Source organism: Anopheles coustani, chromosome 2, assembly GCF_943734705.1.
Source record: "Anopheles coustani chromosome 2, idAnoCousDA_361_x.2, whole genome shotgun sequence".
Taxonomy (NCBI): domain Eukaryota; kingdom Metazoa; phylum Arthropoda; class Insecta; order Diptera; family Culicidae; genus Anopheles; species Anopheles coustani.
In genome coordinates, this window is record NC_071289.1 from 43,064,709 (window position 1) to 43,091,265 (window position 26,557).

General features: G+C 43.3%; 1 protein-coding gene across 4 annotated transcripts; it reads left to right on the top strand.

Moving 5' to 3' along the window:
- Positions 1-554: 554 nt before the first annotated feature.
- On the top strand, positions 555-26,124 carry LOC131266192 (leupaxin). 4 transcript variants are annotated; one of them, XM_058268581.1, is made up of 11 exons: positions 555-709; positions 3,132-3,244; positions 3,384-3,692; positions 6,774-6,913; positions 8,599-8,818; positions 8,896-9,031; positions 9,127-9,230; positions 10,014-10,105; positions 20,070-20,480; positions 20,628-20,858; positions 25,771-26,124. In XM_058268581.1, the coding sequence occupies exons 3-11, from the start codon at positions 3,626-3,628 to the stop codon at positions 26,035-26,037; spliced, it is 1,668 nt and encodes a 555-aa protein (XP_058124564.1). In that variant the 5' UTR covers positions 555-709; positions 3,132-3,244; positions 3,384-3,625; the 3' UTR covers positions 26,038-26,124. The 4 variants fall into 4 exon arrangements, with proteins under 4 accessions (XP_058124564.1, XP_058124566.1, XP_058124567.1 ...); XM_058268583.1 differs by having other exon boundaries at positions 3,441-3,692; XM_058268584.1 differs by lacking the exon at positions 3,132-3,244 and having other exon boundaries at positions 3,441-3,692.
- Positions 26,125-26,557: the final 433 nt, after the last annotated feature.

Sequence of the window (26,557 nt, forward strand, 5' to 3'; positions counted from 1 at the left end):
CGCTAAATCCGTTCCTTAGCGCCCCACCGGTTTGTGTGTGGCTTGCGCCAAAGATGTCGCCATGTGGCACAGTTCGGTTGGTGGTAGTTTGCAGCCAAGATACATACAACACAGACCGAAACCCGTGTTACTTAGAGGTTTGCTTCAGTCGTGTTCGAGCTTCGCAACGTCATTAGCTGTGATTAGACGAAGCGAAGAACCGTATCAAGTATTGTAATCAATTCCTATCACTCTCGATGTAGTGTGGGTTGTGGTAGCAGTAAGCCAACTCGGGAAAGTGTGTGAATGAAATTGTGCACAATTTTCGCATGCAACATCATGCCGTTTGTTTTTTCTTGCTTGATCAATTTGTGTGCGTGGAATCGAACGTCCCCACGCTGCTGAAGACGACTAAGCGATGCGTTTGGGTCTAATCTCGTTCGCTGTGTGATGCTGCAGCAGGGTGTGTTGGCCCGCTTCGCTGTGTCGCAGCACTAGGCAAGGTCGACCGAACCGAGACGAACGACGGGCGCGAAGATCAGTACGAGCTGTTAAGCGATCGGAACCAGTAGCGTGGACTGGTGCGTGCCACCGACGTTGTCGTTTGGACCTGTGTGTTACGGGTTTTCTTTTATCGACAGCGGAAAAGTGTCCCATGTGGATTGGATTGCATTTCCTTCGAAGAAATATATGTAGTTTGAACAACAACGAATAACTAGGGTTTGAAAGTGTAAATTGTGCTTGTTCAAAAGTATCTAAAATATTACACACCTTATCCGACTTAAAACACAAGCGAAACAGTGTTTACAGGCGATGAACAAAAGAAGGAACGAGATAAAGTGCCTCAAAATTCCAAAGATAACATAACACGGTCTTTGTTCTGCGCTTGTGTGATATATCGTGAAAGAGGCAAAAACACCTAACGGCAAACGATTTTAAACCGATAATGCAAAACCTGCCGTATCGGACGGCATTACTACCACCAGCCAACACACGGGGTTGGAGGAAAATAAAATACTAAAATACACAGAAGTGTGTGTATCGCGGTAAAGTGTTTCCTTGGTTGAGGCCTCTGCATCTGCTTAAAGGTGTGCTCCTCTTGGTGGCAGTTTAAAGTCTCACAAGGGTTGGTGATGGTCCGGTCGAGTGTAAACTGTTGTTAAATCGCCTAACACCGAGCGTGTAAAGTGATACAGAACAGCATGCTTGTGTTGAAGGAAGACGGTGGCTGCTTTCCATTTCGTTCGGTTAATAATATTTTTAGCGCAAAAACAAACCGTGATCTTCGTGGCGCAAAAACGGCGCGTGCTGTATAAATGCAGAAGAAAAGTCAACGGAAAGCCAGACACAAATATACAGTCAATAGCATTGAATTATCTACAAAAAACACGGCTCTTATATTGCGATTGTAAATTTACGATTCCTCCTGCTGAACAGTAGTTTATTATACGATGCATGACGAAGTAACCGAACAATGTGTCTACAGAATCAATCAAATTCTTGCGCGCGATGTATAAGGAAGAATACTTGTCTTCGAAGTTTTTAAAGAGGAAAAATAAATCACTATTCTAATGCACCGGGAGTATCTTATTTCCGATCGTTCACAGTCGAACGCACTACAGGCAGACCAGATCGATTGTCTTATTTCGATCGACGAGAAGAATGTGCACACACACGTTCGAGGACCGCTCTCCGTTGGATTGATCAACACAGTTATTGTTATTGCTGTTGTTTCTGTTAGTCTGATGGGTTTTGTTTATGTTTACACCCCACTGAACACGTAACCTCCCGCCTCGGGAGCTATGTGCCATTTTTCAGCCAAGAAAAGAAGAGCATTTTCTTACGCCGTGTGCGTTCGTACGGCGCTTGTGCACATGTAAGATGGCATCGCTGTGCTGTGATGTATGCTGTGGTTGATGCTGCACTTACTGAAGATACCCGGCTGGTGGAGGTTTACGGCGCCGATCGTGACCTTGTGCCCCTTCCTATCTTAGTAGACTGTTTGTAGTGTGAGAACGAACACAAAAGCCGGGTGCACCAATGTGAATTATAGGGGGCAACCTACATTAATTTTAGTAGTTTTGTTGCAAACAACCCAAATAATATATTAATTTAGTGTTTTGTAGCTTAAATTCATGTTCCTATTATATTAAAAAAAAACATATTCTTTAATCATTTATTAATGTTCTTTTGCCAGAGTAATCACATCTGCTTATCCAATCTTAATGTTTAAAATTAAAGAGTTAAGTTCATTGATGAACTTTATCTTGCTGAATCAGTATGATACTTATAATCAGTAATAGAGCAACAATTGTCTCTTACCAATGGATCGCAAACATTTGCAGCTTCCTTCCATTGAGTTTTAACTCGTTTGCATACATCTATCTTCTCGATGGATTTTGCAGATTCTCAGGCTTCCTTCTAAGCGTTAGACGGCCATTAACATCAACCACTTTTCTTCGATTTCGCTTCGATTCGCTAACCTTGGCGGGTTGGTCGGTGCTTCTATCGATTCCTCGAAACATAACACTCGCTAGATCCGACTTATGGTCGAAGGTCGAAAATGTTTGCGCAAGCTTTCCACATTTTCGATCGCATTGAATATTTTTTTCTTTTGCTCTCGCCCTCAGACGGGTTCTTCCATGTGCTTGCTTTCGGTTGTGTTGGGTATGGTTCTAAAAATAACTTTTAGAAAAGGTGTACAAGGTGTAAGAAAAATCCACATTGCTGTGAAATGTCCGTACTTTTCGGCACGCGCACAATCCTTACGTTGTGGTTAGAGTTTTGTTTTTGATTTTGCAGTTAACTCTTCTGGCAAATGTGATTTTTTAATACAGTGAATAGATAGAACCTTAGCTCTCTTGTTCTTTGTCGATTTTTTGTCAATCTTGAATCAAAAATTTACACTTTTCTGTTTTCAACACTTCAGTATTATTTGTATGTTTTTATTTTTATGTCTTGAGATCATCAAATAATCCATCAACGCTATGACACGCTCGTTGAAGTTTGTAAAAGACGTTGAGATCGAGATGGTCCATAGATTGTGTTTATTGCACTTTGTGTCTGCCACTTTCGAGTCGTTCGCGCCATCCCTATTTTATAGTTCTTGGGTGTGAAAATTAACTGGTGGCGGGATCTTTTCCTTTTTCAAGTCGGCTGCAGCGTGTCATAATTGTTCTGGCGACGTTGACAACGACCGATGGCGTCATACAACGCATAACAAAACCTCCCCCCTCTGTATCACCATCGAAGATTGTCGATAGGAGTAAGTTTGTGCAAGAAGTTAGTTTAACGGGCTTACGACCACACAACCATAAGTTTAATGTTTACTTCAATTACATTTAATATTGCACATAACACATTAGTTTCTTTATGGTTTCTACTTAATGTCATGTATTGGTTAGGATAAGCTACTGTTCAGAAGAAAAAACAACCTGACAACACACAAACTTGTATCGCAGTAGAACACACTCATAGAAATGGGTGTGTCACGATAGAACACTATTCAAACGAAGTGAGGAAAAAAACAACGATAAAAAACGAAATAGCAGTGCCAGCCATTTGTTTCTAGCGATCGTTTTCGGCTGGAAATAAAACTTCCTACGGAAACACAAACATTCATCCCCGCACGCACAGGCGCAACTTTATGGCGTCTAAAATGTCTCGCTCCACACCAATGAAGGGTCGGGAGGAAGGTTTCGAAGATTATTTGGGTGAGTGCTCAAAGTTGGATGGGATTTCCCAACGCTTTTCTTACGTCTCGATGATAGATGAGGTATGGTTCGTGTCACGGCGCAGTGTGATTTTATTCCCATTTATCTCCAAAATGACTTTTTAAGAAGGTTTAGCATCGATTAAACAACTAAATGCATCCCGAGGACATCCGAAGCATGTGTGTACATTGTGCTCCCAATTAACATAAATTGCAGAGAAATGATCGTTTTGAACTACCTTGTCCCATTTTCCACACAGACGTGCATATCACGTGCGAGAGCCTATTATACAGGAGATCGCCTGAATCAATATTTTTGCATCCGCCTCCGTCTGCATATTGGAGCATATTAAATTGATCGCCGGGTGAAACTGCGAATTGAGGGCGATGGGTTTTGAATTGCATCCTCAGTCCTTCGCTGCCGATTATATGAATGTTATATTTATAGCACGGCAAACTATATGCAACAACGTACGCAAGCTCATTCTAATACTGAGCGAAACGAAAAAGGAAATTTATAGTGCATTTTATGTTGTACCTGAGATGCTATAGTATAAGTTCGAAACTGTTCTTCATGAGTTGATTAATTCCCAGATATTTTTTCTCCAACGCCTAACAATTTATTTGTCTTATCGACATTTTTGCGTAAAGAAACACATTAAAAAATAAATAAAAATACTATACTAAATAACTACTAAACAAACTTTTCCATGTTATTTTTCTTAGTGATCTGCGGCCAGCTAAATAACTGCCGCAAAGAACAAGTAAAATACTACTTCTATTTTTTATAACAACATTGTTTTATAATTCATATTTTTGACATTGAGTGTACCATAATCTTGTCACATTAAATTTTAGAAAGAAGCAACTAGAAGCAGAAATGTTTTCATGTTTCCTGATGCATAAACAAAAATAATTTATTGTATTAATTAATCGCTACCAATACATTAAAATACAAAGCTGCACGTTAAAACTAGAACTACCGCGGTTTTTACGGTTGAAACTTTAGCGCAAATTATTTTCAATATTAAAAAGAAAATTTTATTTTTGAATACATAAAAATTAACATTCTTTTGGATGTGTGAAAGTTATGCATTAACATTTGGTAGAATTGTTCAGCCTTAAGAATTAAATGTGATTGAAAAAGTACCTGACCCGTCAAAATGACTGGTCCGGTGGTTCTAGTGGTTATCAGTCCGATGCAGTAACGTTGTATATTTATCCTCGCTGTCATTGCCACAATATGATTCACCAAAAACCAACCTAATTTTATATTCAAATCTCGATATTTTTTCTTTCGCATTGTTCAGTCTATTTTGGATTGTTTCACTTCAAACCCAGTCGGAGAAACACTTTTTTTTCTACATTCTTCCTGCTGAGTCACTTAAATCGTACAGTTATAAAATTCCTCCTACAGAAATGTGTCATATGTTTGTCACTGGGGAAAATTGATGTGAATAAAACATAATATTAGTTAGAACATAATATTATCTCTCCATTCGAATGATGAAATTCATGGGAAAATGAAAATATTGTTAATTTTTTGAATAGTAATTATCTCATGTTACACCGCTTCTATATTTACTAGAGTCAAAATTTTGACTAGTATTTCTAAGATTGAGGTACAGTGGGGTTATTCACTTCATTCACATCAATAATTTTCTTCTTGATTTGTAGTTGATTGATTGATAGTGAAACTACTTAAAAGCCCAATTAACGTTATGTGTTAATAATACGTTTTTAGAGCATTTATTTCTGACCTCTTGACCAAGGATAGAACTACTATATGAGCATAATAAAATAAGTTAGTTTGATATTTTTGGCACAGTGACATAACATTTATAAATTTGGGAAATGGTAGATAGCATCAATTTTAATGGACATCACAATTTTTAAACAATCAACCAACCATTCTTGAACACCTTTACTTTTTAATCACCTCGTTCAAAAGCCTGGCTGCCAGTAAACCAGACGTGCTGTGCTTATCTATCAGCACATACAGCCGCTCCTTATCTTGAAACCGAAGTCGGCAACTTACCGTTTAAGGTGGCGAAAACAGAACGCAGAAGGAGCGAGGGAGCACAAAAAAGCGCAGCCACAAATAGCAAACTCTTCATTCCCTCAACCTGTACACCGTTAGGTAGGGCGTTGTGCGTAGAAGGCAAAAACCCCTCGCGCAACATCAAAATGGATCACATTCATTCACAAAACTTGCCAGTCGCTGCTTGGGGAACCACGTGCAAAACGCGATCACCAACACCACCACCGTCACCATCGAGCGGCTAGTCACGAAGACATTCCAGGGAAATTCGTCACCTTGGCTCGACTTGAAAACTGTATCATCTTCCCTTGCGGCTGATGATGGAGCGTGTTTTACTGTTCGCCAAGTCGAAAAAAATCCTGTCTGGTTGGTAGACGCGACGGTAGTGGTAGTAAACTCGGTTGCCACCCCTTCGGTTGTCGTCATAGGCGATGTGCGGTATCTATGGTGATTGCTGGGTGAAGAAGCAACCGGCGGTTTTCGCGTGCTCCAGTCTCCAGCAAGTGTCGCACGGAAGAGAACGCAAACGAAGCGCCAACGCGTGTAGCCGTCGCGAGTTTTCTGCTGTCACCGCGAAGAAGTTAGGAATTAAAACAAATAAATTCCAACCTGTCCGCTGGCTGGGTGGGAAAGTAGCAGTCGTAGCAGCACGAACGGCGCCGACCTGTTGTTGAAACCGTTGGCTGGGTGAAGTTTTGTTGCTTACTCACTGGGACCACACATCCCTACCAACGTCGGTCCGTCGAGGGAATTGATTCACCCGACGCGATGGAAAAGATAACCTACGAAAGTGTGCAGGAAAACTGTCAAGATTTTCTCGGTATGGGCATTGCATGGGGACCGGTGGTGTGTGTGTGAATTGAGATACCTGGTTTGGAAAAAGAGATTCCCTGGAGTTGCCATCGATCGAATCTCTTACCCACCTGTTGGGCAATAAGGGCTTCATTGGGATTGCTCCAGTTTCATCGATGAATCAAACAAACAACGTCGATTTGCTCTGATTATTCATTTCTTCGTTCGCCTATTCTTTCCCCTTTCCAGACGCACTACTAGCCGACCTTCAGAACACGGTCCCTGGACACAATCAGCACGGCGGAGGCGGTGGTGGCGGTGGCTCCTCGGTTCCCGGATATGGCAGCCTGAACGGAGTCCGGAACAAGCAGCAGTCCAGCCCTATTCCGGTAGGTTGTTAGTGCGTTTAGCTGCCAAGCGCATGGAAAGTTCGCTCGGTTTACCTCAAAGGAATTTCGTTGAAACAACTGCCATAAGAAAGATCATTTGAAATCGAAATGAAATAACGAACGCTGATGTGGAAAGCAAGGTGGTGAAGATCCAACGCTTCAACATTGGGTGACATTCAATGTGTGCATTTGTGTGGCTGCACCGCGCGTGGTGTTGCTCTTGAAAAGTGCGAGAAAGTGCATTCATTCGGCATCGAAAAAGGGAATAAGAAACCCGATCCAAATGCGAACACTGCTGTTGTGGAGCATCGAGTGAAAAGACAACGGACTTAAACAAACAAGATTCCGTCCATTCGGTGCTTTGGTTTGCGATGGATTTTATTACACCCGATTCGCAGACCTTCGCTGTGTGCGCGTACGTTCCATTTCATCTGTGAGTCAGTGGTGCAACAGAGCAGAAAACAAAACCGTAAAAAGAATCCTCCGTTTAACGATTGCAGGAGAAGTGCGCGTGCATCGTGCTGGACCACCGAGGACGGATGGGAAAAGGCGGAGCTGAATGCATCGTCATACGGGGTGAGCGTTCGCGTGGCCACCTTCTGACGAACTCTGCGCTCCTGGTAGGGCACTTACAACGAGTCAGCAGTCTTGCGGCACCAGTTTCGCGAGGCAAACTGCAAACAAACACGCTTCCATCATGGCCCCATCGGGCGCCGGTTGGTCGGTTCGTTTTTTTTTCCTTTTTCCGTTTGTGGTTTGCGGTTTACCGGGGGTAAACCTCGGTGTTGGGCGGTGGCAGGTTTGTGATGCACATTTCCCTCGCACCAGTGCCTGCGTCTGTCTTTGGCTGAAGCATTCGCAGTGGAGTCAATCGAAGAAACCATCGCGTGTGTGCGGTTTGATGACGATCGACGAAGGAGAGCGGAATTAATGCGCCTTGCGGTTCGGCGGTGCACATTAATGAAGGCGGTTTATTGCCCACGCTCGACGAGAAGTTTAAGTGCGTTCGGTAATTTTGCAGTTGTTTAGAGTTTCAATTTTTTCCTCCAACGTTCGTTAATCTTCGAAAATCTACCCTACAAGAAATAAACGGCCTTAAAAGATTGAATTTTACGAAATCGAAATCGATCTATATAATTCTCCAGTATCACTTGTTTTCTCTGAAAGCTTTAGTATAAAATGATAGGTAGCCATTGTCTAACACTTGCTCTTGATGATACGGTAGCTAGTAAAAGGCAGTGACTCATCTTCCCAGTAACCGTTGACCGTTAGAAACTAGAACATTATGTCTAGACAGCTGTTGCAATCGCCCAAACGGTGAAGGCATTTTCTCATCACTAACTGACGCTTCTTCTCCTTTGACCAATACGTTTTAATGAAAGTGTGTGAAATGAGAAGATACGGTAGACCAACTGATGATGGACGGGGAGTGAATAAATCTGTCACTAGTGACAGTCATTGGACGTGCCCCAAACGTCCTTCTTTTGAAGTGTGAAACGAGGAGACCAATAGCCAAATAACTACTTTTGTTTCACTAAAAGTAATGTGCCATGACGTCAAGTGCAACTTTTTTAGCAAAGTTTTAATTACGTTTTATTAAAATGTGGGACTTCACTACCGTTTAAAGACAAAAATATTATACTAATTATAATTGTTTTAATAACATTTTTTTTCTTTTCTTCTAGCAACAAACGTATCAAAACACCACTGCTAAAACGGTCACCGAATCGCGCGCCACAAACGGCTACAATGGTTCGCTCCCAAGGTCCACCACACCGCACAACTCGTTGCCTCGTTCCGGCACGCCACAGAAACTGCAAACGTCCGCTTCCGGTAACCTCTCGGAGTTGGACTCGCTACTGCAAGACTTGAGCAGTGCCCGTTACGGGAATGTGGCCGATAAACGTAAGTTTAACGGTTTACCGTACTAATTCTAAGTAGTATTACCCAATCTCATGTTTTCACCATCTCTTCGGTTTTAGAGCCCAACAATGCCATCGCCGTTGCTAGTCCCTCGCCGTATGCCATAAACGATAGCATTAAGCGGCCGTCGGTCGACAGTCTTCTAGAAGAGTTGAATAATGCCCACTCGAATCCAATCTACGCGGTTCCGCACGGGTAAGTGGAGTCCAGGCGCATCCCCACCATCTAGAGGGCAATGGCCGCTGGGCTGCACTGGTGTACTAATGGATGCTATTTTGTCGTTATTTTAGGAATCAAAGCGCGGGCACACCAGGCAGGCAGGTTACGATAACGGTTCGTGAAACAACGACGGAGAAGCTAACCGGTACACCAAGTGCTCATTATCAGGACCAAAGTAAGTGAAAATTCTATTTTTTACCAGTTTTTCTACCTTAAATGTAACAGTTAGTTGTACCGTAGTAATCTACCCCCACTGATTTCTAGAATAGTGCAAACACTTTGTAAATATTATGAATGAACTCAAATGCCTTGGTGTATTCTTTGATATCCCTAAAAACTAAATTATACAAATCCGCTGGTCTGAAAATTGACCAAACGGCTGACTATGAAGGCACGTAAAAGGAGTAAACCATTAATGGGAAGGCTGGACTGAACATGGTCGTAACGCCTTAGAAACTTAAAAAAAAGTGAAATTGTGCTGTGCTCTCATAGTGAACTTTTTTAGGAACATTTTTAGGCAGTTTTGGGTTTTGCAAAAACCAGGAAGAACAGCGCATATATTCAAAGTAGTTGATAAACTTAACTAACCAATCGAGCAACATAAATTAACGCAACCACACGTGTATAATTCGTTCAAGCATCATGCGCCTCCATGCTGTTAAATTCCGCCTGTGAGGTATGCAACAAGCTTAACAACAAAGCAACGGTTTTGATTTCAAATGGTAGACATCTCGCTCCCTTCCTTCCTCTCTCTCTCTCTCTCTCTCTCTCTCTCTCTCTCTCTCTCTCTCTCTCTCTCTCTCTCTCTCTCTCTCTCTCTCTCTCTCTCTCTCTCTCTCTCTCTCTCTCTCTCTCTCTCTCTCTCTCTCTCTCTCTCTCTTTCTCTCTTTCTCTCTTCTACTACAAAAGTGCACCAATTATTTATCTCTTTCGTCTCTCGTTCTCGCTACCACTACAGTGTACCAACAACAACTCGTCCAGAACGAATCACACACGTCGTCGGCCACCAAGGAGCTGGATGATCTAATGGCGTCACTGTCGGATTTCAAGGTAAGCAGATTTGTTCTCTTATTAGCTCTTTTCCTTCTCTTTCCACACCCACAGGTATAGGGAAAACTAAAATCTACTTCGCAAAGAAAAATTTGCACACTTCACAAACCATTTGCGAGAAGAACGGTGAAGAACGAACGAACAGTTTTGACGTATTTTGTGGCCACCTCTGGCATGGCCTTCAGGATGAAATTATGAAGAACAAAATGATGAAAATAACGGTGTCCCGTTTGCTTCGCACTGATTAATTGTTCTCTCGGAGGTAATGCCGTGTCGTGTTTATTTTATGTCAAACGAAATTTTCCACTCAGCGGCTTTAAAAACGCGATGCCGAATCAGAGGTTCCCAGCCGACTGTCTGCCCAACCATCTGTTTACCAGTACACTAGGAATTTAGTTTCCATGTGTGAGTAGTGTGTCGCACCGGTCATTCACTACAATGGCGTGAAAATTGCGACCCCAATCGACCTTTCAGTGCGGTCGGCCTGAAGCACCATGCGCCTCCATATTAGTGACAGCTTTATGGCAGTCGCCTGTCGTCGATTGCGATTCGCTGACATTCGCTGCCTGGGCCACGCTCTGCCGGCGGTCACTTTGTAGGGCGGCTTCTTCGTGTCACCTGTGCGAATCGGTGCCAAAGGTTTGGGGGCGCTTCATTAACATAACCATTGCCGAAAGGGATGGCTCAGTATCCCTTTCCATTTTTCGAGAGACTTGAGGCAAATGGTGCCCTTCGCCATCATTGGCGTTTGCTATTTTATTTATTTTTTTTTTATGCATTCGTCGATCTGATTTTATTTTTTGGCAGGCTTGAAGCTCCTGCCAAATCGATCATGCCATGGATCTCTTTTGGGGGCATCGCATCAGTCACCGTGTGATGCCAATCCTTTTTTCTTGCATTACCTTTACAATGGCATTCAGCTGGTTGTACGTTGGCTGGTGCAATGGATTGTATTTTTTCTTTTTTAAAGCATCGTTTTTAATTTAGAAATTACCGTGTACACCTCCATCACGGTCACACGCCATTGATTGACATTTTGCAGTGCGATCCCCAGCACGAGTAAAAAAACTTCTCAGATATAGTTTCGATCTCTTGCAAAGTCTTTAATTCACCAGAGGACTGCTCTGGATGGGAGATGACTTTTTTTTTTGCAAACTACAGAAACGTTTCGCAAATTTAGCAAAAAGCTTCCCTGCGACCGTAGTCAGTGGCGATAAATTATTGTTTCTAAATTTAGTTCCCCTTGGCTCGTAGGTGAACCCCCCTGATGCATGGTAGAAAGAAAAATAGAGACAGGATGGCTGACTTGAACGCAAAATGGAACGCGCATACGCGGTCTGTTCTCAACGGGTCGCGGATTCGTGCACAACTAGGAGTCATCTGAAAGAAACGTGACTGCAGGGGAGGGTCGGGTTTAGTTTGGCCGGGGTACAGCGGTAGGTTTTTGTTTTCGCCAGCAGGCAAACCGAAGGGGTTGTCGTTTTGGGCCCGCGCCCGTCCGTGGTGTGTGGTCATGATTATTTTCGATTTATTAACATTCGCCCGCTCGCGCTCTCGAATCGATGCCTGAGACGTGGGACGCCGTCATCAACGTTTGACAGCACGGGAATAGGGACGGAAAAAGCGTTAGCGAACAAGCAAGGGTGGGAATTGTTGGGGGAGAGAGGGTGGGGGTGGAGGAACAAATCCCATTGCCAAAATGTTGTTTTGTTAGCACATCTGTTTGGGGAAAATTTATCATGATCGCCGACCGTTACTAACTTGACGTTAATGACAGCACTAACTGTCCGTTGGAAGTGTCCATTTCTGGCGTTTGAAGGCACCAGAATGCTGGCCCGGCGACGGTTGCATCGCTGGCCGGATCGTTTGTTTATCTTACGTGGACGCCATTTGTCGATCGGGGCAATGAATTTATTATTACTTTAAGAACATTTTGTAGTTAGTAGGCTTCGCCGTCACCGAAACAGTTTCGGTGCATGTTAAATTTGTAAACCAAACCGTACGGAAAGGGATTCGGTGTAAGATTCTACAATAATAAACACTTTACGCAATGTGCATCGATGGCAGCGATCGCGTATGTTTATAATTTACTGTCAAAGATCATCCGCTTTCCGATAAGGTTTGTGGAACAGTTTTGTGCACGCGTGCCCGTTTTGTTTGTCTTATTGCACTTGAAGACAAGATTCATGAAACATTTCGTAAGATAAGTTTTATCAGAGAGTCGATTTGGTTTTACTTCGATGAAACATGATGTAAAAAGAGACCTCAATTCCGTCTTGCATCCATCATCTCCTTTCAATTGCACATTTGAAGTAATGATCGTATTTAATGCGATTGCCGATATTACATGGTTTCGTAAGCCGTGCCTGGTTTTGCGGTCGTAACCATTAAACATTTCGTATAGCTTCATCACTCAACGGAACCAACAACAAATTCCAACGGTACCAGGAATTTTCCCCGACCAACCATTATTTCTTCTGCACCGCCGGAAGACTGCCACGGGTCAGCGTCGAGGGAAATGAAAACATATTTGAAAACGATGGCTATCGAATATAAATAAATCATTCGCCAGAGATAGAACGCGTGGGCGAACCGATCGAATGAGACAGATATTACCAGGGTGAGAAAAACTTCCGTTTCCTTTCGCCCAATTCGTGCTGTTGGTTCAACTCTGATTCCTTACATTTTCAAATATCACTTTACCTACTTCTGTTTAGTTCTGTGGATTTAAGAAGGTGGACTGCTTCTGTCACTGGTTTTTCATTCTATTTTTTGTACATACACTATTTAAACTCGTCGTTGAAACAAAGTTAAAAGCGGTTAAATTATTCCGCACGCTAGTAAACCCGTTCAAGATCATATTAAAATAGTCGCGTGACACCCATCACTTTTGATTAACTTTGAAAACGGATCCTTCAAGCTTAATCGGAAGGGACAGTGCAATGGTGTCACGGCGTGTGGGCTAGAGACGCCGTGTTCCGTCTGTGTATGTGTGTTTGTGACCTTGGTCGCATCGCCTACGGAACTGCGACCAGAGCCGGTCAGCCTCGAGCGCCACTGCGTGTAGACATTTTAATGAACATCAATTGAAATGGATCCGATATATCATTTGTAGTTTGTAAATTTGTCCACGACATCGGGAAGGAAGAGGCGCCGGTGTGATGAAGCTGTAGAATATTGCCGACATGATCCGGGTGGCTAAAACTGACTGTCGCAGTCGACTAGACGACATGTTGATCGTCTTCAGTCGATGCGCGTTTCGCCCGTTTAGATATTCATTTATCACGAATGTTCGTGCTTGGTGTATGCTATTTTTCTTTTTTTTTCATCCCATTTTCTCCCTATTCTGTTATGTATGCATCCAAGTCTTTCGCCATTAAGAACATTAATTAATCCATGAATGGTAGGAGATGAGCAAGTGGAAATCGGAGTGAAGGATTTGAGAGAAAAATGTCCGCTCTGCTGGTTTCGTTTGTGGTTCAATTCGCGTGGTTGTAATATTAATTTTATTAACCATGATACCAGTGCTACCTTTCTCACGGTACACTTTCCTACACTCGAGGAAAGCAACCGAGTAATTTTTTTGTTTATAAAAGTTTTTTTGATTTTTTGTTCCTATCAAAGACTTAATTTCTTTTCAAAACGACATTTAGGTCTATATCTTTTATGAATTTATTTATTTATTTATTTGTATAGTTATATTTTGTTGAACAAAAACTAACCTATCATCGCAACTTAGTGTCGAGTTTTGGCTTTTGAAATTTGTTCTAAAATATTTGTTTTATGATCCCCACCGAACATTAGCGCCAAATTAATGGGGCTATTAAACTAACTATGTCAGACAGCGTATGCGTGTGAGACAGTTGGATAACACTCAAAAAAGTTCAACCCCAAACTATTCTCGCTGGGTTTGCTAGAATCCGCTAAGTGAAACCCCTCATCGGCTTCTCGGTAACGCCCTGCTGATTTGTGAAACGATTCGTACTAATTACGTTGGATCGTTAGGAACGCCACGAGATAGCCGTTTGAAATGTACCGCGAACTCAACAAGCAGTGACAACGGGATTCGCAACATGACTACGCTATGAGAAAGGGCGAAAACTGAATATCTGAAAACTGACCACGGTTATATGCATGTGCAACGAGAAGTGACGATTACTTTCATTTTGCGCAGACCTTTAATTTGGTTTTTATGTTTCTTCAATCGTCAGCCGCCGCCGCCCACCCTTTTGATAATATTTATTCTTCGCCTCTCGCCGTTCGCGAAATGATGTCATGTTTTCTGTTTATAATTTCTGCTCCGTTACTGCTGTAACATTCTTTAATGCCGAACGGGCGCCCGCGCACGGCGCAATGCAACGTGCAAACATGTGGAGGAGCTTCATAATGCCAATTATTATTATTATGGTGCCGAGGACGCCAAAGAAAGTGCGAATCGTGATGCTCGCTGATCGCGCACCTATGGTGGGTGGCCACCTTATCTTTTCCAATTCAAGGCGGTATTGTTGGGCTGGGTCGCGGAAGCACACAATCGATTTGATGGTTGTTTGGCATGCGAACGTGAAACGCGGTGGCCTTTTTTACTTGCGTCCGAAAAAGGGCACGCGACAGGAACGAGAGGGAACTTCTTTTCTTCCTTCGAAGGGCGCAAAGCCGTAGTCGTCGTACAATCGATCAATCGGCCAATTCAATGCCACCGATGATTGCACGCGCCTCTCCCAAGGAAGGAAAGCTATATTCAAGGCTGGAAAACACCCAGAAGTTGGCCTTGTGTTGCCGCGAGCGCTCTAAACGGATTGGCTAAGTACAATCGTAAACACGAACTATTAGCACTAGTCTAAGTGTGTCTACTTTTTCTCATTACCATGCCGTGCTTGCCGGTGACTTTGAAGGAACAAGTTGTATTACAACTCGATACGCGTGCAACCTGAATTTGCATTCCCATGTGCCGCTATTGCGAGGCAGGGCAGGGGTTAGTGGTGTGATGGGTGATATCATCCTGCGCATTGCTTTTACACAATTAGTGAACATTTAGATGCACTAAAATGGCGTCACGTAGTCTCACGGGGGTCAAAACAGTGGCTCGTGGTGAGTAAAGTTTTTCTCAGTTGCTCCATTCTAGTGCTTGATTGTACAGGATTGAAGTAACAATATTTTAACGGGCATTAAAACAAAGACTGAATTAACCAAATATTCTACCTCTGTAATAAATCATTGAACAAAAATATTTCTAGTTTTATTACGCCTAGGAACTGTTTAGATTTTTGGAGCCGCTCAAAAATTAGATCGTATTTTTTAGATTACTGATGCTAAATTGATCCGTCTGTCATTTTCTATGGCACAATAATAAAATGATAAAATTAAAATGTTGCTCATGAATGCACGCGGCTCCGAACTCGGGCTATATCGAATGCATCAGGCATCTGATCAACAAGCACACCTCCTAACAAGCACAGCTAAGTACGCAATGATCGTCGCTCGAACAAGACTCGTTTTTGATACATTCAAATCGGCCAACTAGTGTCATTTATTTTATCGACGCTTGACTGCATCTTGAGGAGTTCACACTTCACTTTTAAACTTTATCTTAACACCCTTAACGTCCCAAGGAAGCATCTGACTCATCAACCCGCATGTGTTCGGTTCTGCATTGATGAACCACGTCGCCGGGAGTAGTTTTAATGGGAATTCTATTGTTCAATTTAATTAAATTTTGCGTATCAACACGCTAACCGCTACAAGAATATTTACAAGAGCTTCTGTGCTAGAAAATCCATAGTTTATTTTTGATATTGTTTTTGCTTTGTAGGTTTTTTCAACACAAAATTAAAAAATATGGCTCGGACTTCCAATTTACTTCTATAAAATCCTTGCTAACATTAAGTCGGTAAACATTATCCTCTGTCATATTGCGTGGAAACAATATTTCAAGGTCAATTGAATGCTCATTCTTTTCTAATTAAAAAGCATTCAATTTTTTATTGTATTTTATTTTGAAATATTTGTGACTAGAAAAAAATTCCTTAAAGTTTTTTGCGAAAATGCTTAGTAGCAAGAGAAATCCTAATGACTTAACTATGGTTCATATCAAATCTAAATCGTAGCTCGAGAATCTTCGTTTTGGGTCTTAACCCCGAATAGGAAAAATTGTTTATCACGTTCTGTGAACAAATTTTCAAAAATAATACATTCCTAAAACAACAAATTTTATGCTACAATATGATATACGATCTTTATTTTGACTGTTTAAAATTATTCATATAACTGGAGAGTGTCAGTAAAGAAAATTTTAATTAAACTTTATCTTACATTTTTAATAAAATATTTCAAAATACGATTTTACGACTAATTTTCATATCTATGATTCTACCCTTTGAAACACAACGTAATTTTTTAATTTATTTGTTAAACGTATCCATTTATGTAGACATCTTATGGTCGGATTTGAAACCTCTAAATGCATAGAGTGACAAATTGTTAAACTCAGCTGATCAATGTAACTATTTATGGATTAGTTTCAAATAGCTTCAAGAACTGGACCACATGACCCAAGTGTAGCAGAAGTTTTGGTAAAATTAACATATTACCTTTTTCTGTCACATCGAGATCGACTCGGACCGTCCACCCACCTTATTGTAGGCCACACAAATGTTTCAATCCGTTTTGGAATCCTCAGTTCATTAGTTTTGACCGTGCTCTGAGGTTAGCCTTTTGTTCCATAACTGAAACCAGAGAGCGCATCAATCATTTTTCCCAATCCACCCACCAAAACACTTACTAGATCTCAGGCCATGTGTGCGAGGAACTAGCCGGCCATCTTAAGGTATATATCGAGTTACCATCTTAAAATGGTCCGCCTGCTTCAGTAAATTATTCCATCCTGTCCATCGATGGTTTCGATATCTTGGCCAAATGATCGATTTTGGTCGTAGTTTCACTACCGAAACCATTCATTGTAACCCCGATGCGAGCAACTTTCATCTCGCATGCCCGATTTATTTTTAACACCCACGGCCAGATCAAACAAATCATTTCAGTAATTTTGGGAAAGATAGAAGGAGTAGCTGCAACGGACTTGGTTTACCTCAACATATTGACAAATGAGTGGTGATCACTGATCTATCGTTTTGATTCGCTCTTGAGTTAAGCTCCAAAAGAAAAAAACAAAGGCGAAAAGATAAACTTGTTTGATTGTTTAAATTCCTTTGAGCAAAACATTGCGTGTTAACAGGATTGTTCTTTTTCCATTCACCAACATTCGGTCCGAAAATTCGGCGCAGCTTTTTCAAATTGTTTTTCTTGTTGGAAAATAACCAACAGACCGGATGTCTGTTTTCCAAAGGTAGAAAAATACCGGCGAAAAGGCCCAGGAAAAAGGGGGAGACAAACCTCCCCCCCCCCCTCCCCACACCCCCTTCTGTTCTTAGGATCCGTACCCATCCGCTGTTGATGGATGGATGGCTGAACGGATCGGTGCGTGTGCTCATTCGTGCTCCCTTTTTCTGGGTCGGTTTATGCGCGGTTTCATCGAAAGCAGGTTCCAATTTCTTGATGACCGAGTCCGAGAGCAAATTCAAAACTTTTCCTACCAGGACCACCATAACAAACCGAACGATGTTTGTGTAGTAGCACACCGCGCACACACGCACACAGCGCTGGCGCGCGATCATCAAAACTCGTCTCTTCTGCACACGGCGCGTCACTATTTTTCCGGCTCATTTCGGAAGCAAACCGAAAAACCACCCGCCCGCGGCCGGATGAGTGCAAAAGATGGGTCGAAAAGTGGAAAAATAGCGTCCTCCCCCTGCGGTGGAAGGGCGGACGATCAAGGGTGAGATCGGTGGGGGAAGGAAAGGGGGTAAGAACAGAGCAAAAGAGTGAGCAGGAAAGCAGGAGGATCAGTTGGAAGGCCACCACCCCCAGAAAACGCCGAAAAATCGGACGCGTGGTGGAGACGCATGAGCGCCTACTTTCGTGTACGTCTTGGACGCAAATAAACAAAAAAAAACACACACACAACCACGGCGAAAGAGATTATTCAGCTCCGGATAACGGTCCCAAGGACGGGAAAAGGTGGCTGAAGTGGTGATCTTGGAAACAAGATGCTAAATAATTCGATGCCGCTCAACCAACAATGATGAAGTGAGTCACAAGCCCCGAACTCGCCTGAAGCAGCGTAGAAAAAAAGGAACAATTTTATCACTCCAGACATGATTTGTTTTGATTAAGTAAGATTTAAATTTCCACTCGGTGGCAATGTTCAAAAATTGCCAAATGGTTTTTTCTGACAAACTACGGCACACGCGCTCGATGGAAAGGTTGTGAATCGGCGCGGCTTACAACCGCGTTGATCATGTCATTTAATTTGTGATTCATTGCGTTATCAGCTAATTGGTCTTTCGGAGCTTCGACAATAGCAAATCCCTTGGTCGGGAAGAGTACTGCTCGAAATCATTCCGACGATAAACTCTTCAAAGGCTCTCCCCTTAGCTTTGTCATAGTAGAAACATGTAAAGCGATATCAGCAATTAACCGATGTGGAACGATAAAAGGTTTAAACTGTTTCCATGCCCCGTGAGTGCAAGGACCTCTAGAAGTGTTTCAAGTTAACGATCCCATAAAAAATACCCTTACTATCTATTTTTATAACCATTTTAAGGTTGAGTAAAAAAATCTATAAAACTGACAGAAATTCACTTCCCGAGGTCAAGATTATATTTTCATTTTTGTTTTATGTGGTGTTTCGAATTTGATTTTAACTGAACCGAAACACCAATCGCTAACCCGCTTAAATGGTATCTCCAAAACAGATGCGAATTAATCGATAGCAGATGATCAAGAGCTTCAACGATGAGTGAAGTGATTGCATGGAAATAAAATAGAGGAAAAAAACATACATTAGAGTAACACAATCAGAGCGAAAAAGAATCCTGCTTTCGGTTGGATCTCGTTCCCACATTACAGTAAACACGGTTGTGCCTCGATGAGGTCCGTCTGTAGGTGGAAAATCTGTTTTTTTTCTCCATTTCGGAAAATACTAAATCGGAAGGAAATCTCTTGGCTAAACCGACTTCCACCAAATTGGTTTGCATTTCCTTTTTGCTTGTGTCCTTCGGAAGCGAACAGTTGTAAAACCTGGTTCTGGGTGTTTTTCCTCCAACGCAAATCACATCCGCATCCTCCACGAAAACATTCAACCTACCCCGCCCCGTCGATTCTCCAGCCGCACGGATGTGTTGGCTCAGATCGCAATCGCTATACTGTTGCACTACCTTCCGCACGGAAGCGTCATCTTCCATTATAGCGTTGGCATATAGCGCCGACCGACATTCAACTCTCTGCGCATCCGTTGTGAGCGTGCTCAGGTCCGTGTAAGACGGAGTACATCGCAGCAGCGTCTGCTTCTTCAAAACCTCGTTTTAAGCGACTGTAATGAACACTCGCGGTCTTTCCGTGCCGCGTACAATGTACTGTGTACGGGCGTAAAGGAGAGACATGTAGAGAGAAACGAGAGACTGAATGTTGGGTTTTTGGTGTGTGTGGTTTTATGGAAAGTAGTAGACCGCTTCCCCCCACCGAGAAGGGCGGTGGTGGGTGGCTACTAAACGGGAGAGGAGCACGGGGATTGTTAGGGTTTTGTGGAGTGCAAAATCATCGTCGTCGTCAACACATTGCCAGCGGCAAGCAAACACGCCGAGCAAACGGACGGTGCTGCTCAGTTCGAATTGAAACCGCATCGCGGCAACATCTCATCGTCGCCAAAAGTCCCGGATTCACTCGCCCGCTTTTACTCCGCAACGCGAAAGGTTGGTCAGGTCGGTTCGCGGCACAGACAGTTGGATTTGGTTTCCAGTCCCGGGTCCAAAGTAAAGCAGCAAACATCAACGTGCCCCGCGTGTGGAAGCGCTTGTACTAAAACGTTGTATTAAACATTTGCTTTTCTTCCACGAATTCCCTTCCACAGATCAGCCAGGGCAGCTCGCACCAGCATCAGGCGGTCACGGATTACGCGAAGCCGAACCAGGGAACGTCGCACTACCAGAGTACGCTTACCACGGTGTCGACCACCGAGCACCTGCCGCCGTCGTCCGATCAGCTCGATTCTATGCTCGGCAATCTCACGGCCGACATGAGCCGCCAGGGTGTAAACACCACGCAGAAGGGCTGCTGCAACGCCTGCGACAAGCCGATCGTCGGCCAGGTCATCACGGCGCTCGGCAAGACCTGGCACCCGGAGCACTTCACGTGCAACCACTGCAACCAGGAGCTCGGCACACGGAACTTCTTCGAGCGCGACGGCAACCCGTACTGCGAGTCGGACTATCACAACCTCTTCAGTCCCCGCTGCGCCTACTGCAATGGGCCGATCCTGGATGTACGTGATCACACCCTGGAACGGATATTTTTCTGTCGGTTGACAGAATCTTCAAACTCTATCTAACCATGTAACTTCCCTTGCTGTTCCGTTTGGGATGTTTCTTTTTCTCTGTTTTGTTTCTTTCTCTTCCCACCGACGGAGCAGAAATGTGTGACGGCATTGGAGAAAACGTGGCACACGGAGCACTTCTTCTGCGCCCAGTGTGGCCAGCAGTTCGGCGAGGACGGGTTCCACGAGCGCGACGGCAAACCGTACTGCCGCAACGACTACTTTGACATGTTCGCACCGAAATGCAACGGGTGCAACCGGGCCATCATGGAGAACTACATCTCGGCGCTCAACAGCCAGTGGCATCCGGACTGTTTCGTCTGTCGGGTAAGTCGGGGGGTTGGGGCGTAGTACCCGCGTTGGCGTTGCGAAAGCGATGCATTTTGGTTTGGTTCTGGAGGCGCACACAGTTCTTGCGTGGTTATACAATTGGTTATACAACTCTTGATTACCCTGTGTCAACTTTTTCCCTATCAGCAGCAGATCAGTAATCGATTTTATTTATAGGACTGTTCGAAACCGGTCACTGGCAAGTCGTTCTATGCGATGGAAGGCAAACCCGTCTGCCCCGGGTGTGCCGGTGCCGACGATGACGAGTAAATAAGCAACCACCCCAACAAGCCCCCTCAAAGCATCATTCATCTGGTGGGGTGGATGGGAGTGTTGGCAACCTGTTGCTGCGCTGGTGGTCGCATCATTTTTGCTGGCGGCGTTTTTTGGGTTCGGTTTACTCGCAAGGATTTGTGGAAACGGCTGCTGTGTTCCTGCGTGGTCATTTTTTATTCCTTTCGACGACACGCTTCGTCCACGGTTTGAGAAGTGGTTCACGGTCTGCCATCGGACGATCGACGGCGTGAGAGTGGAATTTAAAAATAGATTCTTAGCCCATCACCCCTCAAAGGTGAGACGAGGTTGCAACCGCACCTGATGGAAGTAGCGGAATAAATCCTGCAATATTCGGCACGCTCGTGTGAACTCGATACCACATGCTAGAACGCTGCAAGTTATCGCAAGGCCTGCTGTGGAAAGTAAACGATCGAACGATCGAAAGCGAAGGAAAAACCTCAATCCAGCCGTTCCCTGCACCATGGTGCAGCAACCGTTTCGACCAAACCGATCCCGATAAATCAACCCGCCAACCCACCGCCAAGGCCTCCACATTCACACACATAACCATTTAGACATACACACACACCCTCTCGCGCTCGCACACGAATACCACATGGATGACCCACATTTAGTCCATCAGTATCTTCCACCCTCCCCGGGATTACTAATGCACCCAACACGCCAGCCGATACGCCACCTTCAGGAGGCAACCAGTTTCACTACAACCTATTTTCATCGTGCAGCATAAACACCACCGGCGGAAGAAATGGGTCTCGCGTTGATCCTTGCGACACGTGGCCATGCACGTTACCTTCACCTATTCCCGTTCGCAGATCAACGTCGTCCGGCCTCCGGGGGGGCTATAGCTTTTTCCACTTTCATCTTTCATCATTTCGCGTTTAATTTTTGTCGTTTCCTAAACCGTTGTTCCCTTCCCGCCTTTTAGAAGAAAAAGTCCTTATACGAGACAAGACAAACAATGGCACTATAGCCCGGAGTGCCGATTGATGATGATGATGAGGATGTAGATGATGTTTATGATGACAAACCGCTAACTCGAATCGACACACGATTCACATGGCCGGTACCCGACACATACGCAAACAAAAAGGAAACTTACCCGGGACTGACTGACTGACTTTTGCAAAATCCCGCTTTATGTTGAATAGGGGTGTACCGACGCAATTCATTTTCTCACTCATTTTATTCAAATATATTATAAATGTATATTGTAAATAAAGAGCGATAAAAGAAGACGATAATAAACGAAAAAAAGATAATGAAAAACCAAACAAACAAATTTCAAGACAGACCGGTGGGTTGTTCCCCCTAGGTCCATTCTGCCGCCCTTGAGACACGTGCGTGTTCCTTACCACCTTTTTTTTGCGTGTTCGTTTGTCCGTTACGGATGACATCATCTGTCATGCCGGTGGCGTCATGAACTTGCCCTAGAATAGACACTGTTTTTTGTTTTTCGTTTCTTCCCACTCGGTCGCAGTGTGTTGATCGACCCAACCTAAATGAAGGGATTTATTTTCCCCCCGTTGGGCATTGTTTGCATGAGCCACCAGACGCCTCCATCGGTCGGGCGATGGTAGAATGCAATACACTTCGCAGTCCTGGAGGGACGCGCTAAGCGAAGGAAAGGATGGCGGCATTAAATGAACTAATTGTAACCCGACACCAGCAAACAATCCACCGATGTTTCGCCGGTTACTAGCGAGAGGCTGGATTATTGCAGAGGAACGTAGAGAAAGCGAGACAGATTCTCTCTCCACCGGACCATGACCATAGTTTTGTGTCGTGGTATTCCAATCCGGTACAACGTTCGGTTGACGTAATGCGGTCGCGGTGTACGCCGATCGAGCTGGTTTCGCGAGAACATCTCTTGGAGTGAGAGCAGATGATTACGAGCTGCTGACAGATGTGATGATCTCCGTCCGCTTTTGTAGGCGTTCCAAAGGTTTAAAAGTTAATTTTGGATGCCTTATTTGGTGAACACGTTTAACGTCTGTTTATAACACTTTCCGTTGACCGATGATCGCTTCATATAATGTAATACGTCTGAGGGGGTGTGAGTTTCAAATCGATCACAAAGTTGCACCTCCCGTGTAGTACCAAAGTATTATGAGTAAGCATTTCTGGAGTCTACCGTGTCTAGACGGTCGGGAAACGCTCCATCTCGGGTGTTATGTCATCACGCACATTTGTTATTTGTCTTTACTAGACTGCTTCCCTGTGCTAAGACAGTCGGGGTTATTGTGGTAATATACACTCTTTCCATCCAGTTCAGGCAACGCCGACAGGAATTGGTCGCTTATCACGTCTAGTGTGATTAGATTTGTTGAACCGTTGCACCGTTGAGTCATTCGGGATGATTTTTATTGGCACGAAGGTGCGTTTTAATCTCGGGTTTGGTTGGTTCAAGCACACCAGACCCTTTTTTAAACTTTGTTTTATTATTTTGTTTTCTATTTTTGAAACGAACATATACTGTTCATATTCGTCGGGCACGTTCAACTTTTCAGATTCGCTCTGACCAAAATCAATATTACACCTGCACCACAGCGCCGTGTACTTTTAGCCCGTTTTATTTACCAACGGTGTTTATTTGCACATTGACACGGTTGGTAGCTGGGATGATGAATCCATCGATCAAACATTCAAGCTGCTACTTCGGAGAATTTTACGCTGTTGAGCGTAGGTTTGTTTTCAAACGATTGTTTAAAAAAATAGGCTAATACCTTGAACATGGTATTTATGAAGGTTTAGAAAAACCTCGTTTTTGTTTGGCTATACTTGTCGTAGTAACACTGACGAATAAGGCCAACGTATGTGAGCATGACATCGTAGGTCATAATCCTAAAGTAAGTTACAAATTAACCTAGTCGGTTGAACCGAAATATCAAAGAAAAGCTTAAAAGACGAACGTAAACTCGTAAACTCAACTGAACTTGTCAAAGAAAACGAAGCAGATTCTGTATTAATAACTTCCGGCATTTGAACATCATACAAAAACTGAGGTTCTTAAATCCCCCCAAAAATCAATTTAGTTGCAGAAAAATCCAAACCTCATACGAAATGTTGGTAAAGAACGCACGATCCTCGTCGTGCATGGTGAATGTATACATGTGTGCTATGTTTTAGAACAAACATTGCCGATTGTAGGAAACGATATGTAAATTTATTTGCTGAAGCGTAACAAATAACGTCTTCCTGCCCCGTATGCTTTCAAAAAATCGTCCCAATGGCAAAGATCGTAGATATTTATAGATTTGTGTTTATTTTTTACTTCTACCTTTTCACTGTCTTGTTTTTCTCATTCTGTAAATATTTCCGTTTCTCATTCATGTCCATCCTCCATCGTTTCGCACGTTTTAATTTTTCCCTTCATTTGCATCGCAACCGAACGGTAGCGAACATTCGATACGGCCATCGAGAAGCGTCACGCGATCTCATGATCGTGGGTTTTCATCACTGGACACTGCGCTGGACTGTGGGGGGGAAATTGAACTAACGGTTTAATTCAGTTCCATCAAAGTCTCGTGACATCGTTCACCGGGTGAAAACCGGGTCCTCGGGTTAAAAGCAACGCAGAACGGCGCCAACGATTGGCGCCGGACGTCTGTAGCTCCTAAGCGTGTGCAAAAACGACGCACTCGCCTACACGATCCGATTTCACCTTGGCCGGATGACATTGAAAAAAGACGGTTATTAGAAGGACCCGTTGAGAGCCGCATCCGGGAAACACCGGAAGGCGAGGAAAAACTTGGACAAAACCACACATGAAGACGGCTTGGATTAGACCAGTGTCAACTGAAACGAATTCTCTGGGGATCACGGCCACAATCACGGCTTTGTTTGTGTTTCGTTTAGTTTTCATCAAGTCCAAAGAAATGATTCTTTGCTTAGAAATATTGCAGTCCAAAAATAAGACGAGTAAAATTGATGTGAAACGACACCGCTCTGAAGAGTAGAGACTACTTCTCGTTTGATGATTATTAAATGTTTTACACCGGCTGACAATGGAATCGAACATATTTAAATGCTGATTATTCCATTGGCATAGCATTTAATATTTTCTAAAAGATTGGGATTTATCTCATTGGCGTTTCTGTAATATTTTTAGTTGTATACTAAGGTTTGTTTTTACAATGATCTTTTTGCATTTTTTTCAACAGATTTTCATTCCGTTGTAAATTATTTTCTACTTCAAAACTGGTGTTTCTTAATAAAATTTAAAAATTGACAAGTTACTAACAAGCAACTATCGAACAAGCTATCAATTACAAAACTACATATTGCTGTGGCGGTGAAAATGTGTTTTCGCAACGTCTTCAAATACAAAGTATTCAATGCCCATTTCAACTTTCATTCAAATAACAGGAGGCCACTGGTTGGGATGTCTCGTATTGCGTGTTTTTTTCTTTTCTGTTTGTAAATTTGAAAAGGCAACGTACCAAGAAACGACTTTACTAACGTTGTGGAAAACCTCAATTTACCGGGAAGACTTTATAACCTGTGTCTACCAGTCGTAGCCAACCTTGGGGTTTTTTTTCACCTAGTTTGTGTAGGTTTTTAACTAATGTTTTGTCCCTCTCTCTTTCTTTATTTAACTTTCATTTTGCAGGACTGCCGTGAACCGTTCCACGGTGGATCGTTCTTCGACCACGAAGGATTGCCCTACTGCGAGACGCACTACCATGCGAAGCGAGGATCGCTGTGCGCCGGCTGCTCGAAGCCGATCACCGGACGATGCATTACGGCCATGTTTAAGAAATTCCACCCGGAGCATTTCGTTTGCGCCTTCTGCCTGAAGCAACTGAACAAAGGCACGTTCAAGGAGCAGAACGACAAACCCTATTGCCATCCGTGCTTCGATAAACTGTTCGGTTAGGTTGGGAACAAGCAAGTTGCTTGAACGTGGATGAAATTCGTGTTTCTCGAAAAAAAACATTTCGAATGCGCTCCTTAAGGGTAAAAAGGTGATAACATCGCCTTAGGTTTGTCGATGCTGCACACATCGTAGTGCTACAGTTTAACTGTCTTCCTTCGCGCGATGAGTATGTTTTAATTTTCGTTTAACTCTTCTTTTTAATATCTTTTATTTCGTCATCGCCAAATGGTTCACCACAAATGGCATTCGATGTCCGATCGCGTAATCGATTCCCAAGCTTGCCAAACGCTTCTGAGTTTATCAAACGCGTTTTATCTCTCTGGGGGAAGGAACTTTATAATGCGGCATACAAAACACCGTTTCAGAATAAGTATGGAGATGCATCGTGTAACTAGATGAGGTGACCAATATACATAAATGTGTTAAACTTTAAACTAACCACAGAATGACAAATGGAATGCGTATTCTGAATGTAACAGGTTTTATTTGTTTCGTTTCTGATTAACAAAGATTGTACAAC

Bases quoted from the DNA above. Each gene is read 5' to 3' on its own strand.
- LOC131266192 (XM_058268581.1), top strand. From the start codon at position 3,626: ATGGCGTCTAAAATGTCTCGCTCCACACCAATGAAGGGTCGGGAGGAA. The intron at 6,914-8,598 runs GTAGGTTGTTAG...CTTTTCTTCTAG, and splicing joins AGCAGTCCAGCCCTATTCCG to CAACAAACGTATCAAAACAC. The intron at 10,106-20,069 runs GTAAGCAGATTT...TCCCTTCCACAG, and splicing joins CGTCACTGTCGGATTTCAAG to ATCAGCCAGGGCAGCTCGCA.